At 42.5% G+C, this 17,756-nt stretch overlaps 1 protein-coding gene across 1 annotated transcript in view; it reads right to left on the bottom strand.

Moving 5' to 3' along the window:
* Positions 1-17,242, bottom strand: part of SYT10 (synaptotagmin 10) — a 33,508-nt gene extending 16,266 nt beyond the window's left edge. Inside the window, exons 1-2 of the mRNA XM_021551911.4 lie at positions 16,829-17,242; positions 4,882-5,239 (exon numbers count right to left, since the gene is read on the bottom strand). Of these exons, the coding sequence (XP_021407586.1) occupies positions 4,882-5,239; positions 16,829-16,979 (509 nt within the window). The 5' untranslated portion in view covers positions 16,980-17,242. The remainder of the gene's footprint in view (positions 1-4,881; positions 5,240-16,828) is intronic.
* Positions 17,243-17,756: the final 514 nt, after the last annotated feature.

Below are 17,756 nucleotides of genomic sequence, written 5' to 3'. Positions count from 1 at the left end.
TTAAAGAACAATCCAATTGTCAGAATTTCCTCTGCTTTTTGCAATCAATTGCTTATTAATGCCGTAAGTAGCCTTGCCTTATTGCTTGGTTTCCCTGTTGTGTTGTGTTCTGAAAACAAGAGGTGTCACAGCTGCGTGTTTCTTTCTTTAAAACAGAAATGCAAATTGTCCATTTGAAAGCAACCAGGACTCATTTCATAGATATTATTTGTATTTTTGCTGTAAGTGAAGAGGTTGCAGAAGGCAAGAAGCACAAAACTGCCACAGTTCAGTTGAGCAGAGATACAAGGGGTAGTCTGCAGCTATTAAATAATAGACAAGAATGTTTCCCCTTTCAGCTGTTTCAGTCCTGCTAGGTGCAGGGAGCAGTCCTAGCTCAACACAAGAACAGGGCAGGGAGAGCTACATAGTCTAGACTTGAAGTAGCTCAAAAAACCCCAGGTGTTTGGATGTCAAATTTAGATGAACACTACACCTCTCTTGTAACACACTTTGCCTTTCCTTCTTTACAGATAGACAAGTTGAAAGATTTTCTTCTCTCTTAAATGTTAAAACTCCTTGAATTCATAGTGTCTAATTACCACATTGGAATGGAGTGAAAAATGAAAAGGCCTTGACTGGTCAGAAAAGTAGAATATTGTCCTCATGCAGTTTCACAGCTGTTGTGCTTTTGCCCTCCAAGAAGCACAAGACCTCATGGGGATGCCAAACATGGGTAAGGGGATGAACTCCACCCAAAATGTAGTGCAATAAATTCTTGGACAAGCAGCAGTTTAGGAACTATCTTTTTAGTATCTTTTGACTCAAAATGAGATCCAAGAAGATCCGTGTTACTGCTGCTTCTGTCAGTGCTAAGGAAACCTGGGCAGAGTGGCCTTCCTGAGTTCTCCTCACACCTGCAGCTGTACTTCTGAGGTGCCCAGATGGTCACAGAGTCATAGAATAGTTTGAGTCTGAGAGGACCTTAAAGATCATCCAGTTCCAATCCCCCTGCCATGGGGGTATCGTGTTCAAACCCTGTTGTACATAAGCAGTGCCTTTGCAGGGGAAACAGTGAAGCTGATTGTACAACATCAGTTTGAGCAGAAACACGTACATGACAAATTCTCTTTTCTTCAATTTCTCTTGCATTCTTGACAATCTAGGTTAATGCAATCAAAAGCAATATAAGACCACAAATCTATAATTTCTAAGGTACCAGCTTTCTTTTAAATTTTCAGACTTCATGTGCTTCAGATTCTCTCCTGAATTGTTGTGAGATGTCACTAAGTGAAAGAATGCATTTGTATTGCTGTTCCCTGTGGGAATCAGCAGCACTTTTGCTCTAGTAAGCCAAAGTCCTAATTACACAGTGCCTAGTATCTGTTCTGAGTCACAGCATTTCACCAAGACAGCTAATTGGTCTGCTAATTATTAAGATGTTTCATTGTTGTCATGGCAACATATTTATCTTTCTTTGTTCTGCAGTAACAAAGGGATTAATGACTGTGATAATGAAATTCAAGGATGTCAGAAAACAGGTTGTTAAAATGTGGCAGAGCTACCAACATCTGCAAATCCAGTTATGTCAGCCTCTACTGACTCTAACATGCAGCTCTCCTATAGAAGACTTGCCTTCCATAACAGAACAAATGCATTTTGAGTGATAGCAAATTTGCATGTAAATCTAATATAAAACTGTATTTTCATGGGCATAATGACACTATAAAGCTGATTTCTAACTCAGTAAGACTGTCACATCTGTGACAAGAGGGAGGGATAGGATGTTGATTTATGATATGACATGAGACTTATGAGGGATGACTTGGGTCTAGCTTTCCTAGATGACATTAGAGCAATCTTTTGGCCCAAAGCCAGAAAACAGCATGCTCACTGGTGATATTTAGACAGAACAAAAGCGTCTCTTTGCAAAAAATAGAATCAACATATATGTTTGTTTTTCTTTAACCTTAACAAACCCACACACCTCACTTTTGCCTTCCTGCCCCTTGGGAACTGACTGGCTCAACATGTTCCTCTCCAGTTGACACTAAAGAGTGAAAAGCATAATTTTGGAAAATACAGGTGAATGTTTGAAGAATGGATTTCCATAGAAGCAATAAACTATATTGCAAAATACTATGACAAAGTACGGGAAAGGGTGGTTCTCAGAAACACAGAGCAAAATTATTTGCAAATGAGCACCACTGCTGCAGTTCTTCTGCTGTTGTGGTTAGTTGGTATCAAGGACTAAAGAGCTTTTAACAAACAGATCTTCACATATTATCAGGGACTAGGAAAAATATGTAGTTAAAACTAAACAGAAATGTATCATTTCCCCATACTAACATGTCTCTTGTGTCAAATGTGCAGTCTAAAAATGTGATTGGACACATTTGATTGTTGCTCTGATTGGCTTATTAAAATCCTCATGGTTCAGTTACATTTATTTTATTAAGAGCTGATGGCTGCATGAAGCCATCACAGAGCTGGTTACAACCCTTTAATCTTCCCCATCTCAGATGAGATCAGTGTACAGGAGGCAATCCAGACAGCAAATGGTTCTCTCAGCCCCTTTGTCAATGGAATGTATTTAGAAGAGGGTGCATCTGGATCCCTCAGGACTCCTGAGGACAACAAAACATTGAAGATGGTGCAAGAGAAGTCATGCTACCTCTGTATCTGCCTTTGGCTCCTTTTTATTTAGAGGCCCCCAGTCAAGGACTGGAGGGCCAGGTTTCAGTCATTTTGCTGGTACTTCATTGCCAGCTGGGCTTAACACAAAAAAAGGGAATAATTCAGAAACCTGGTCCAAATGTCCAGCCTTATTCTCACATATGATATTCTTGGTAGCAGCAATTAATATGGGCTGTTAAGTTAGGACTCCTTTAAGGCAGGCAGGGTGTAGATAAAATGTGTTTACAAACAGAAAGATCACCATTTCTGGGTAATTTTTAAGGCACATGTCATTGTAAACATGTTTTGTAAAAGGATACAGAATTTTTCACTGTACTCTAAAAGAAGGTGATGTTTCCAAACACCCTGTTACTGTTTGGCTGTAGTGGGACAGTTCTGAAAGCACGGGAATTGTCCCTTTCAGAGGAGATAAACACTGATAATCTTGAAATAAAAAGAAACCTCCCTTACAAGGTTGCAGAAAGACTGGTATTGATAGGAGGTTTTGCTTATGTAAAATTGTCCTTGGCTTCACAAATATTTTGTGTTCATTTAGATCTTAGTCCAAATCACTCTAGAGACCTGTGAGAATATTTTCACTGCCTGAAGTAGATCTGGAGCATATCCCTGGAACTTCTTTCTTGCCCTATAGTACCACTGAGACTATTCAAGTCCATTTGCCAGACAGCTATATCTTCTGTCTATTCAGGAGGTCAGATAGTCTGAATACTTGGATTTGATAGATAAACTCAGTTAATATCCTTTTAGCAGTGAGCTGGGTAATGGGCTTACCATGCTAAACTGTATGGATTTTTGTTCCTCTGTGTTTAGTGCAATAGTTACAAGTTCACATTTATCCAAGTGTTGTGGGAATGTTCCTCAATGTTTGGATGATGTGCTCCTGCTCTGAGCAGATGGATACAGTAGCAGGAACCAGACATAGCCAGGGTAATGTGGCTTAAAGCCAGCTGGACAGTCTCATAATTCAGGACATGTTTCAGCTGCTAAAGTCAGTCAGACCTCCTCTGGCTGGAGTGCTCTCATTTTGGGAGCTTCATGAGGCTTCTGCCTGGCTCTTCTGTGAGGTTGGAATAGCTGGGAAAAAGCACTTGAGCACTCACCACCACAACAAGTGCACTGAGCTGGCAAAACATTGTCTTTAGGGCTCCCAGGAGGCCAGCAAACTATGTGCCCACTCAGTGTAAAGCATGTGTCTTCTCCTCCTTTTGCCTCTAATTATTGTGAATGTGAGCCTTTTTTTGTTTGTTTCTTTGGGTTTAGTGGGTTTCCTCATTTGGTTGATTTTGGGTTTGTTTTTTTCTTTTAGTATGTGTTTCCTTAGCAAACAGCATTTTGAGAAAAATGCTACTTCCTACACAGTATCTGTACTGTAACTTATGGCATTGCACAATACTTCAGGTGCCTCTTTTAGCCTTAATTTTCCCAATCTTTGCTTATGAAACAATCCCCTTTTTATTTAGAATTTGATTATCACAGTTCATTGTTTGTTTCCATGCATTAAATTTACTGACAGTGTTTGAAGAAAATCCCATTTGAATCTGTAGATCCCTGCATGTCTTCACTGCTTTTAAGTATAAAGTGGCACCTAATGCAAAATTAAATTTTGTGTCCTCCACTTTAATACTAAAGAAACCACTAAGGAATACTGTGTGCATGTCATTTATTTATAGACCTATAGGGAATCTGTACAGCTTTAAGATCAGTCTATAAGGATCTGTATTTTTAGACTGTAATTTTAATTCCTTAGTAATCAGCAAACCATGTCTTCAGGAAATGTGCCATCAACAATGAGTCTGTCATTTATCTGGTTGAAAGGGAAACTTTCATATGCAAAAACAACTGATATAGCTATAAAAAACATCTCTGTGAAAATCTAGACTTGCAGTTCTTAAAAAAAAAAAAAAACAAACCACTGAAATATGTTTTCTTATAATCAAAACCCAAAAGGGAAATGCTTAAAGTGGCAACATCTATCTTTACAAAGTAGTGGAAGATGTAGATATGTTAAAATTATTATGTAACTGAAGGTACACTAAACGTTTCAGAATATTCTGTCCAATGTGGCTTCACATTCACAGGAGCGATGTTTTACCCATAACTTCTAAGAAACCTGTGAATAATCCTGGATGCTGGAAATTTCCAGCAGTGTTCCTGCTCTACTTGTTCCTGGGAAAGGTGCCATGAGTGCGAGTGCCTCTGGCTTACCTTGATGAGGATGTGGGCTCCGTGATCTGCCTCTGCATCCGAGCATGTCTGATCAGGTGCTCCTTCAGTGCGTTCTGGACCTCTGCTGGAATATCAGGTGAAGTGTGGCTGATTTTCAGCGCAGCTTCAAGCACCTTGGTGGTAGCTTTCCCATTTTCTTTGACTTCCTTTTTCTCGCTGTTCTCCAAGACCTCCGTGGGAGCGCTGGAGTTGCTCTGCGGGACATTACTGGCACTGGAGGTGAGAGGTTTGCTCCTCCAGCAGGGCCAGCACAGCTTCCAAAAGACAAAAAGCGAGACCACCAGCAAGGCGAGCCCGCAGAAGCTGACGACGACTGCTAAGAGACTGACTGAGACATCTGCAAGGAATTGGAAACGAAAATCATCGTGACAGACAAACATGCAGAGAAAAAAAAATTAAAATAACACAGGGAAGGAGATAGAAGCATTTTTGTTATTATGTTTGTGTAGAGCTTTAAAGTCCTATTTAAAATTGTGAGTTTTTTCTTTTTTTTAATTTCTGACATTTAAGCCTGTACCTTTAATATATTATTATTTTCTAATATCTGCTTCACAAGCACTCCTTTAATTGTTCAGGATAAGGGCCAGTATGTGTACCACTCACCACATACTCAGACATCCTTCTCAGGAATTTTCCTTCTCAGGAAGTAAGGAAACCATCCCAAAACCTCCCAGCCACTGTTGGCTAAAGGACTTCGAGATCAGTAGGTGAAAGAAATGTTGACCTACTTTGCTAAAGAAAAGTTATTATAATCAAACAACAAATATCCTCACTGAGATTTAAAGCAAACACATGAGAATTCTGTTCCCAAATCTGTATTTCCAATTTTGAAAACAAGTGCCTATATAGACAGCCTTCTCCTTAGGGGTAAAGTACACATCCCTTTGCTTACTGGCTTCAGGTGGAGGACACAGATGCTGAAAACATCAACAACTTTAATTTCAACCAGAGGTTGTTGATGCTTATATCTCTAGAACATACATTTAGAACATCAAGAAGACGCTTATGAAAAACTTAAGCCACAGTCAACATTTTCTATCAGTACACATGAAGACAGATTAGATCTAAACTTCTAGGCTGATGCACAAATTTTTTTTTGAGATTTGCCAAACTTCTGACTCTGTGTGCCAACTGCTTCAGAAACATTTAAACCCCAACATTTAAGATAAAGTCTGTCATAAATAAGAGATTTCTGTGGTTAAATCATCAGCTCTGGACTAAGGCTATGTCAGACCAAGATAACACAGATATATCAGTATCTTAAATTCTGCTGTGAAAATGCAGCTGGCTTCAGAGAACACAGTGAAATGCCCTGAGCTGTACAGAGATATGCTGTGCACTGAGCTACTCCTGCTGCCCTGTATTTGATTTTTGCTGCCAAAACTGCTTAGATTATCCAACAGCCTGGCCAAAGATAGAAAGACAGATTTCATGCCAACAAAATTCTGTGGACACACATGTATTTTAGGAGATGGTGGATCACCAGGACTGCCAGTTGAGCCCTAATTAGGAGTTTTATTCTATGTGACATGCTTCCATTTTCTTTTCCAATATCTTTTAATGTTATAACCAAAAAAATCCCTTTCCTTTTCAAAACAGCCTTTTATATGCCTTAAAATTATTCATTAAGCCCTGCTTAAATACTCCTCAAGTAATGGCTGCTGCTGTTTGTTACAACAAGTTTTGACAGTTTAACAGCTAATACTTGGTATCCATAACTCCAGGCTACAGGCTACTAAACTGAATCACTGGAAAAGTGCAAAGAGAGCATGAGCATATTTTTATAGATTTTCACATGGGCAAGAAGGTATGGATTAGCTCCATGAAACACGATGGACCCCACCAGTGCTTATGATAACTGAAGACAGAAAGATGAAGCAGAATGATGAAGACAGAAAGGTGGAGATTTGGGAATGTTTTCTTTATTAATATATAATATCCAGATGCATCTGCCAGTAACAAACACTGAATTTACAGACCACTCCTCATGAAAATATGCGAGAAAAGCAAAAATGTATAGAAAATGTTGTAATCTGGAGATCACACCCTCCTAGACAATTCCTAGACATGGATCAGGAATCAGAATAGGAAAATGATCATTCTTAATGTGTGGTTTGGATATGCCCTTCTGTTTCAGCAGACAACAGACACTAATAGCAAGGAGAAAGGCTCAGTTCCAGGGAATGGTCTGTAGTGGGTTGACTGACAGATGCCAGAGGCCCATCAAAGCTGCTTTGTCAGCCCCCTCCTCAGATGGACAGGGGAAAAAAAGATATAACAAAAAACTTGTGGGTCAAAATAAGGACAGGGAGAGATCACTCAGCAATTACTGTCATGGGCAAAACAGACTTGGGAAAATAAATTTATTACCCATCAAATCAATGATGACTAATAAAACCAAATCATAAAAGACTTTTCTGCACTCCTCCCTTCTTCTGGGGCTCAGCTTCACTCCTCCCTTCTCTGCCTCTCCCCTCCAGCAGCACAGGGGGATGGGCAATGAGGCTGCATTAGTTCATCACTCAATGTCTCTGCTGCTCCATCCTCTGCAGGACTCTTCACGCTCTTGCCCTGCTGCTCTCCTGCACTGTGTGGTCCCTGGCACAGGAGCCAGTCCTGCACAAACTCCAGTGGGAATCCATTCTACACACTGCTCCAGGGTGTCCCTTCTGCTGGGAGCAGACCTTTGGGAGCCCACTGCGGGGTCAGGAGTCTTGCCAGCAAACCTTCTCCAGGGAGGGATCCTCTCTCTTTCCATAAGTCCAGAGATGCTGCCAGGAGCCTTCTATAGGGTGGGCTCCTCACAGGGTCACGCCTCCTTTGGGAATTCACCTGCTTTGGGACTGGGATGCCCCACAGGCTGCAGTGGTGATGACCTGCAGTGGGAGGCACCTCAATCTCACACCTGGAGCTCCTCCTCCCCTCCTTCTTCCCAGACCCTTGTGCCTGCAGAGCTGTTCCTCACAAATTCTGACTCCCCTCTTCCAGCTGCTGATGCACATCAGATTTTTTTTCTCCCTTCTTAAAGATGTTTTCCTTCAACCCCTGTGTTGGGGGCTCAGCCTAGACCATCCTGGAGCCAGCTGGCCTGGGCTCTGCTGCACATGGGGGAAGCTTCCAAAAGCTTCTCACAGAAACTCCCCCTCCTGCCAGACAAACCCCAAACCTGGCCAGACAAACACAATGCACAGTCAATACTGAATTTAATGTATTCATGCAGAGGTAGGCCTTGCTGAAGAACCTTCTTTGACAGATTGAACCAGACCAATTGTCAGGCAACCTGCCCAAATTTTTTTTTTCTGTTCTCCAAGTGTGACAAACAGTAGAACTCTTGAAAATGTTAATGGTCTGCCAGGAATAAATAAAAATGAGGAAAAAAAAAGAGAAGAAAACAAAAAAAAGAAATTAAATTTTGGGTGATTTGCAATATTGCCAGCTCCGTTTAGGGATGGTTGGCATAATTAGGTTATATTTTGAGAGGAAGACTTTTAGAACTGAAAATTGTGGAGTTTTTTTTCCATTTGGAAAATGTTGAAGGAGGATGTTTTAACAACTTTGAAACTGCTGGAAACATTTCAAAACCAGAAATATGAAAATTGATCCCTTCCAGCAGAGCTTCAATTTGATGAATAGATACTATCAGCTGAAAAACATTGCATCAAAGCATTTCTAGCCAATTCTAATTTAAGTTTTTCACTGCAAGACATTTTTCAAGCCTTCAAATAACTTCTTGTCTCCTTTCAACACCTACTCCTGTACTTCAGCTTTCTCTAAGCTGTTTTTCTGCACTTCCATTAAGCTACTTCAAAGTTGAAAAAGCTCCTGAAATCTTTACAGAAAATATGTTTTATATCTGTAAAATAATCCCGTGAAACATCTAAAGTCTCACAAGCAGAGATAAGAACTAATTCTATAAACAGTTGTAGTCTCAATTTTTTGCTATTTTATTAATAAATTAAACAGCCACGCATATTGAATTTCATAGTGCAACAAATACAGGAAATATTTGAATTCCAAGAAAATTGACCAAAAAATAGTTCATTACGGAAAACTACTTAATCACATTTATTGCCACAATTTCTACAAAGCAATCACAATGCCATAAAATAAAAATTTATATACAAAGCATATTGTTTCATGTCCTTCCTTCTGTCAGTCACCCAGTTGAGCAATTATGAGACATTTGTTGTTATGTGAAGACTGAAATCATCTGAGGAGCAGTAAAACCCTTTGTGTGTTAGGCTGGATGTGTCTCTTATATTAAGGTTTTATAGGAAGTTTGGTTGAAGAATGTAAAACTTTAAGAGGAAGGTTTGGAGCTTCTTCACACCCCTGCCAAGGAGTCCTGATAGGGAAGAAAAATGGGTACTGAAGGATAGATTTGCCATCAGACCACAACTGCACTTCACATACAAAAGTATTAGGATATAAAACTGGTGACAAATTCAAAGAGTGCCTAAGTTTTTAAGGGTAGAGGAGATAATGCTGAGACAGCATTCATTGTTAACATTGTGAATAATGTTCTCACCGGTCCAAAAGAAAACAAAAACTATCTTGAACAACTCTTTCTGAACTGGTAAATGCAGATTGTCTGCAATGATTTAAATTTGCACGGAAAAGGATATCCCTCTGAAAATTAAGAATTATCACAGAATTATGCATTTCCCATTCTTATTCTCATACTTGGTGTATTCAAGAATGTCAAGAAGATCTTTTCTCTCATACCATCCCCTTCTGGTCAGTGGGAGATCTTTCAATGACTTCATTTCACTCTTGGTGAACTCCCTTTTCTGATGTCTGTTCTAAACATCTTATTTCTAGTCTTGATAAAATTTAATAACTGAAAGCATCCTGTTTCCTGTTTCATGATTTGTATTTAAAACTACTCTTTCAAGATATGAAATTTTGGACAAATTTATATTTCTCATTTAAAAAAGGCATGTCTACTGAGAAGCCTTGAAAATTCTCAGTATTTTTATAAACACCCTGGGATACATTTCTACCATAAAATCTCCTTAATAGCCAGTCTTTTTCACCAGGCAATGGTGTCATTCTTTCTTTTTTTTTTTTTTTCTTTTCTGGGTTCTAGGTAATGTCTTGAACATTCGGTTTGGTACTATGGATTTCAAAAATTTTTTGTTTGGAACTTGCCTCAGAAAAGTCCTGCCCATGGATCCATTTGCAAGCATGCACATTGACAGACTTCCATTTCAAAACCAAATTAAGGTGACTTACATTTTAGGCAACATATGCCTCATGAGGCTGAATTTGGAAAAACATACTGCACAAGCCTGTGATCCTGAATGGAGACAGAAACACCACACAGAGCTGTGATGTGGATGCCCAGGTGTGTGAGGGTCAGGCACATCTGAAATGAACCACATTAGAGAGAATGGATTCTTCTCAGAAAAGGAACAGGGGTGAAAGGAACACCTGGGAAAAGGAGGGATCTAGTCTCTTCTGGCCCATTTCTTTGTCTATATCTGATCGTGGTTCTCTTAAATATTTAAAGGGCAATGTCTGCAACCTGTGCTCAAACATATTTTTCTTTAACTTGTACTTAATCCTGTCCATAATAAAGGAACTCTTGTGTAAGTAATACCAGGAGTCAGCTAAATCAATAAATAAATTAATGTCTCTGATTTTCTAAGATTTGAAAGGAAGCAGGGCCCTTATAAATTATAAAAGGTCTGGGGCCAATAAATCTCCCCTATCCCTCGTAGATGAACTAGTTGGTTCAACCCATCATTTCTGCTGTTTGGTTTTCCTTGGGGAAATTTTAAACACATAAAAACTTGCTGGTATTAATTTTTACTCTGCATTAGCAGATCTTCCACAATTACCTCTGTCTCATCCAAATCCCTTCAGATGGGGACATGATGCTCTAGCATGCCTCAGAAAGTGGCAGATGCAGAGTCTTGTATTTTCTTTCTCAATCTGAACCTGTCAAAACACCTGACTTAGATGTCAAATGGAAAAAAAAGCCTTTAACTTAAAAGAGTCAGTGTGACCTCCTCGCCTGTTCCCATGGAGAAGCATCCTTAGATCTTCCTCTGACTTTTACTCTGTGAATGTGAATTATTGTGAATGTGTTCACTCCCTGTTAATTCATTCTGGTGTCTGAATTTGTTCCACCACCATCTTCTGGATGGTAGATCATTTCTTAATGCTAGTAGAATTCTATGATAGCTTTTTTCCTGACAGGAGGGGAACCAAATGAATTCAGGGATCACTGTGATTTACTGCATGATCACAGCATGCAGAGTTATGAAGCTCTTTTCAAAATCAATTTATCTAAGCTATATTAGAGACGATGGTTCTCACTTTAGCCTGGTTGGGTCTGTAAATTATTGGTCTTCACTTTCAAGCCTCTTTCTGGCCTACATACTTTTCTGCTTGTTGACTCTCAATCTCAACAGGAGGGACTCTCTGCTAGACCCACACCTGCCCATTTAGCTTTCGATTAAATGAAAAAAAACCTACAGCCTTAGGCTTGGTCCCATGCAGTTCTCACACTTTTGAGGATCTCTTTGTTTCTGGAAGAAGCCCTTCCTATCCTCTTTCAGTTAGAACACACCAGGAGCTCACTGGACTGCTGCTCACCACAAGCACACCATAAGCTGTAAGGAGGTTCATGCAGCTCAAGTGTCATCTCTGAATTGTCATGGCTATGTTTACTCTTACCCAGCATTATATAACAAACATCTCACACATGTGACATCATCCAGGAAAATACTATGTGTCTTCATCATCTTTATAGATTTGTTCTCCAGATGGTATATATCTTCCTGAATTTTCCCCTAGTGTTTCTTTACTAAATGGGTATAGAGTAAGATTCTTTTGTAAACCTTCTGGGTTTTTTTCTGTGTATTGCTGCTATTTGCATTGTTGTGACTGCCTTCACATTTGCTGTAAATAAATCTGGTTTCAGTGGTACATTTACTCCCCTGTTTTGCCTTTATGCTGCTGAATTAGATGCATTTCTGATTCTCGCAGCTTATTAACACTGATTTCGTAAGTTATGTTTCTCAGTCACCCTGCACTTTTTTCTCACCAAGCTGTATTTCTCTGACAGCAACATTGATCTAACCAGGTGATAAACTGTATGATATATAATTTGGTCGGTCTGTTAACTGTTAAAATGTTTATTATTTGGTTTTCTCACATTCCCCTGTAGCGGAGACACTGTTTCATTTCTCTATAACAGAATGCTCACTTGTTTCACACAACAGTTACTTTATCACATAGAAAAATGCTCCTCTCTTGCATGACAGTCCTATGCTGGACACAGTAGCCCTCACATTTGTCCAAGCCATTTCTCATCCCCTTCATGCTTACTTTGGCACAGTTGAGCAGAACTTACAACCACTCTGTGGGGTAAATTTGTTCTTCCCCCTCTCCTAAACAGATCCAGGCAGTGCAAGCACAGCCACAGCTCACACTGTTTGTGGATGTGCATACACTGTGTGCATGAACACAGCGTGTTCAAAGGAAACAGGACTAAATGTAAACTAAATCAGCTGCCATCCAGCAGGCTGAGAGCTGTCAGAGAAGCTTCTGGCAGCCAACAGGAGGCACATGGCAGCTACAGCAGGAGGACACAAGACATTGCTTTTCGTGGAAGAGTGAGTCTGTATTACAGACTGGCCATGTGCAGGATGCTCCAGTGCTTTCTCACTCCCTCTGTACTTTTATAGCAAACTGTCAGTCAGAGGTAGGGTTAAAAACTTGGTAGGTTAAACTGTTAACAGAATAACTGTCAGTAGAATATTTACATGAATAACAAATGATCCCCTAGAAGCTGATGCTCTTTGCATGGTCAACTTTCAAAAATCAATTGTCTGACAAGCAAAGGAGCAAGAGTGAACATCACTCTCAAGATATTCACTATCCACTCTAGTGGGCAAAAATATGCCCTCAATGTTTATACCAGAGCTGGGTTTCCAGATCTGTAATAAACATTTGCCACCCATGGGAACTGATAATGAGAGAGTAAAATTTTGCATGACCAGCAGGCCTAAAAAAAGGCAAAGAGCACAAAGTACCCACCATTTGCAGAGGACATAAAATGAATTTTAAACATGTGTCCCTAGAGCAGAATGTCCAACTCCTCTCATTATGCTGTATGCAATTGGCTTAATCTTCAGAAATGCTCACAACTGGGACCTTTGATGTGCTTGGTTCCACTGAAAATGAGGAGGGATGCTTAGCTGGAAAAAATTAATTAGAGTCCTTTGTTAATGAGATAACCTGAGCCAAGATTCCAGTATAACCACACTGCATATATGAGTTTGTGGCAGTTATAAAAAATTAATAATTTAATAAGTTTAGAGATAATTTTTATTATGTGAAATCCTGCACATCCAGCGGCCATTTATTTTCCACCTTAACTCTTATAAATTGACATCTTAATTATTTTGACCAAATATACTGGAGGTGTAAGATAAAAACAAAGCAGCTGCACATCTAATTGAGCATTTTGCCAAAAATACTGTAACTTTCAGAAGAAAGCTCACAGTCATCTAATCATACAAAAGTACTATAAGCCTAAACAGCTTCCTAATCTTTTCACTTGAGCATTCCCCTGAGATGAGTGAATTAATAATTCTTGTAATTACTGGGACATAAAATATAACAACAGATGTCTATATTCACTTGTCTAAAGCTCTTAGAAAATTACAAAATTTTCTGTCTCTTGAAGTTTATTTGCTGTGAGTTGTGTAGATTGATTCTTCATTACACTAAATATGATTACCCCTTCTTGACCCAAGTAGTGAGCAGTAATTGCGGGTCCTAAGGTGTTGGTTTTGATACTGAGAGGAAAAAAAACCTGTTGAATAATCAGTCATTTCTTTGATGCAAACCTGTCTGATCCCTTATTGGAAGGAAACCGGAATATCTCCCCTTTCTGCTTTGTTGCTTCATTTTGTTATACTCTGCCTTCACAGAGCCATACTCACCCTTTTTTCTTCTGACTGTATCTCCAGCTTCTTCTTCTTTGTTTATCTTTTTAATGCTTCTTTCTCTCATCTAGGCATATACACTATTAAAAAAAAAAATCACTGCCCAGCATCTCTGCTTCCCTCTGAAACTTCTTGGGTCATGGGGTCAATATTGTCTCTTTTTTTTTTTTTTTTGAGCCTGTGATTGGGTGATGTATCTTCTGCCTCAAGTAGCAGATTCCTCTGAGACTTGGCTGCTTTTCATGGTCTAGCTGAACAGAAAGCTCTCACCAGGCTTACTGACATAACCATATCAATGCAGTTCTAGTTGCATTTCACAGCGTTTTCAACTTCCAGTTATCCTTATATTAAGTAAAAATGGTCTGCTTTCCTTTTTACCCTTTTACTTTCTGGAAGGGTCTTGCACCATTCACTTCTTTTCAAATATGTGTCTCCTCATGGTTTACAGAATCACAGAATATTCTGAGTCGGAAGGGATCCACAAGGATTATCTAGTCCAACTCTTAGCCCTGCACAGGACCATCCCCAAGAATTACACCATGTGCCTGGAAGCATTGCCCAAATGCTTCTTGAGCTCTGTCAGGCTTGGTACTGTTTAGACTTCTTTCCTTTAGTGACATCTCATTAGTGATTTTTTGCCTATTCTACCTTTGTGATACTTTTAGGTATCTTTTTGAGACAAGGAAAACTGAATGAACTTACTATTTCCACCTTTAATTAAGAGTATCTATGGTTGTTCGGTGCTCTGGACAACATTAGCTTTATCCATAGAGATGGCAAGGAACTCTATGTGCATTTGAGGAGGAGATACGGCATGGTTCACCTTTCAATGACACCACTTCTCTCACCTTCAACTGTATTTAGAGTATTTCTGCTCATAAAACTGATGCAAGTTATATTTATATCTTGTCTACCTAAGTGTTTACATATTAAAATATTGTTAATTATCAACGATGACAGTGTGTCTGGTCCTCCTCTGGAGATAGACTATTACTATATGTTCATTAGCAGTGTTGTTAATGAGATAATGCTCAATATACTGGGCGTCTCAGTAAAGTTGACACCCATTATCTAATATTGGTTTCCTTTTAAGGGGAAAAGTGAGATTTAGGAATTCAACTGAGATGTGGTACCCAGTGGTTCCAGCTCCTGGTCTATTAGCTATATTTTTTTCCCTAGGCTAACAACTGTAAGGTAGTTAGGGTTTACAAAGGGAACCCCAAGCAGATTGTTGACTTTCAAGAAATGTTTAAAGAGAAGCTCCTCTTATTATACACAATGGAATATTGAACCAAGTGTTGAAGATTCACATTTTCTAAACAGCAGATCTTGGTTTACCTCATGGAATGTTTTGTGTCCTTCATATCCCACCTGTTTATACACTGACTTTGCAGATCCCAGTTTTCCAGGCTCCATAGGGTAATGCTATTTTCATTCAACCTTCTACCATTCAGACCAAGACTAACACAGACCATGATCAGAATATTCATGATCTGTGCTGGCGGAAAGGCTGCAGCCCCCTCGTCCCTCCTCGCCTTGCTGCCCTGCCCTGGCAGCTGGGTCGGGCTGGGCTGAGGAAAGCAGGGTCAGACAACAGTGATTTTGGTCTGAGATACCACAAATAACCTGCGATTTGTGGTTAAATCGGGTATTCAAAGAAAAGAAAACAACAAAAAGGCCATCAGCTGCAGTGGCAGCGACAGCACAGCTAGGGCACCTGCTGAAAACCTGCTGCGTTACATGGGCTGGTGTTAATTTATTTAAGTTGCATGGTTACCCTTGGCATTTGCTGGCCATAATGCAAGCTGTTCATTTGCATTTATGGACAGACAGTAGAGGTTATCAATCCCTTCTAGCAGAAATTAAGCTCAGAACTTCGAGCAACTTTTGAGTCCTGTCTTAATAATAAGTGCCAAGGAAAACAAGGTGCCTAGGGAGCACAACACAAGATAATGTAAAAGTGCAGAGTTGGTATCAAAAGGTGCAGAAATCCAGATATCAAAAGTCATCACTTTTAAGACTTGAAGTCTTAGTTTCAATATGACAATTTTTATGAATTTGGAATCTTTAAACCCAAATTTTTTCCTTCCACCCTACCCAAATTTTCCTGGGCAAGTGTCCTGCGCCGGACCGAAGCTGTGCCCTGACTCCACAGGTTCCCACTGCCTGTCAGACGGCTCTCCTGCCTCCCCCAGCGATGAGCGGAGAGGATGCAAAATACTCTAACCCCACTCAGAAAGGGGCGAGCTGCATCCCGAGCCCTGGCTACACCCCAAGCCCTACCGGCTGCCCGCACTCCCCGCCGCCCAACCTGTTGCCCGGGCTCCAGCATCACACGCCAAGCGCAGAGGGACGGCCGGGGACAGGAGAGGGCGAGAGGGTGCAGCCCACGCGTGGCGAGCCCGGCTCGTGGAACCGCTGCCCGCCCGTGACAGGGGCAGGGACCGCAGCGCCCTGCCCCGCTGCCCGCCCGTGACAGGGGCAGGGAACACAGCGCCCTGCCCCGCTGCCCGCTCGCACGGCCCCGCATCGGCGCCGAGCTTTCCGTACAAACTCCCGTCGTGGGGAAAACCTTGCCGAAGCGGAGCAGCGGGTGGCAAACGAGCGAGCTGCGGGGCTACGGGGCCGTCTCCGGCGGCGATTTCTGTCCCCTCGGCGCCTGTCCGCGCTCCCCGGCCCCACGTTTGCCCGCACCCTCGCCCGCTGCCCCCGCGTTCGCCCCGCAGCTCCGGTCCCCGCCCCGGCGGTCCCGGCGCTACCCTCAGCGCTCCTCGGCAGCCTCGGCGGTCTGCGAGAGGGAGCGGATTTTAAAGCGGGCTGCGTGCCTGCCCCCCACCCCGTCCGCCCCCTCCGCACGCAGGGAAAGCAAAGGGAAAAGTTGCGCTCTCCGGCCGCCCACGCCTCGCTGTCCGCCCGCGGCGGCGGCAGGACGAGCCCGGCGGCGGCGGCGCCGGTGCCGGTACCTGTGCCGCCGATGCCCTGCCGGGAGCTCTCCAGGGGGAAGATGCCGGCGCACTTCTCCCGCTCCACCTGCCCGCCCAGGCACAGCTCTGAGATGATCTGCAGCGCCTTGTGGCAGAGGCTGCCCACGCCGTCCTCCGCCGGGAAACTCATCTTGCGGCCCGGCCGCCGCCGCTAGGCCATGGTCGGCGCGGGACGGCTCCGCGCCCGACCCGCGCTGCCTCCCGCGGGGAGCGGAGCGGCGGCGGCGGGAGCGGCGCGAGTGCACCGAACAAGTAGTGAAGGAGCGGGGGGAGGCAAAAAAAGAAAAAAAAAAGGGGGGGGGGGGAGGGGAAAAAATAAAAAGAGGGGGAAAAAAATAAACATCCACTTAGCAACGCCTTTTGTGGCTCCGGGCTCCGGCAGGCGGCTCGGCCAATGGCAGCCCGGCGCGGGGGGCGGGGGGCCCTTGCATCCCCCGGGAAACTTTTCCTTCCCCCGCCCCGCGGTCCCGCTCGGTGCCATGCGGTGCGGTGCGGTGGGCGGGAGCGGCGGGCGGAGCGCTGTCCCCTCCCGGCCGCAGGAGCGCCGGCCCCGCGGGGCAGCGGGGACAGCTCCCAGCGCGGCTCCTCGGTCGCTCATCGCGCCGCCATCGCCGAGCAGAGCTGCTTCCCCACCGCTCGGCTCGCTTATTCCGAGGTGACCTCGGCGGGGTGATCTTCAGCGCGGGCTACCGAGCCGCGTCGAATAACTTCATTGACCAAATCACCATCTCCACCCCGCTTCTCCGCAGCGGAGGCAGCGGGACTGTTGATTCTGTCGATTCCTTTAACTTCTAAAGGAGTTAGGGGAACTTTACGCTTATCTGGTCTGTTTCCGCAGCAAATTCTGTAATGTTGGGTTATTTTATAGATAAAAAAGTTGCAGCTACGGGGTATGTTTGAATATACT

The sequence above is a fragment of the Lonchura striata genome, chromosome 1A (genome assembly GCF_050655825.1).
Source record: "Lonchura striata isolate lonStrDom1 chromosome 1A, ASM5065582v1, whole genome shotgun sequence".
Classification (NCBI taxonomy): Eukaryota; Metazoa; Chordata; class Aves; order Passeriformes; family Estrildidae; genus Lonchura; species Lonchura striata.
This window is presented reverse-complemented; position numbering and strand designations above follow the sequence as displayed.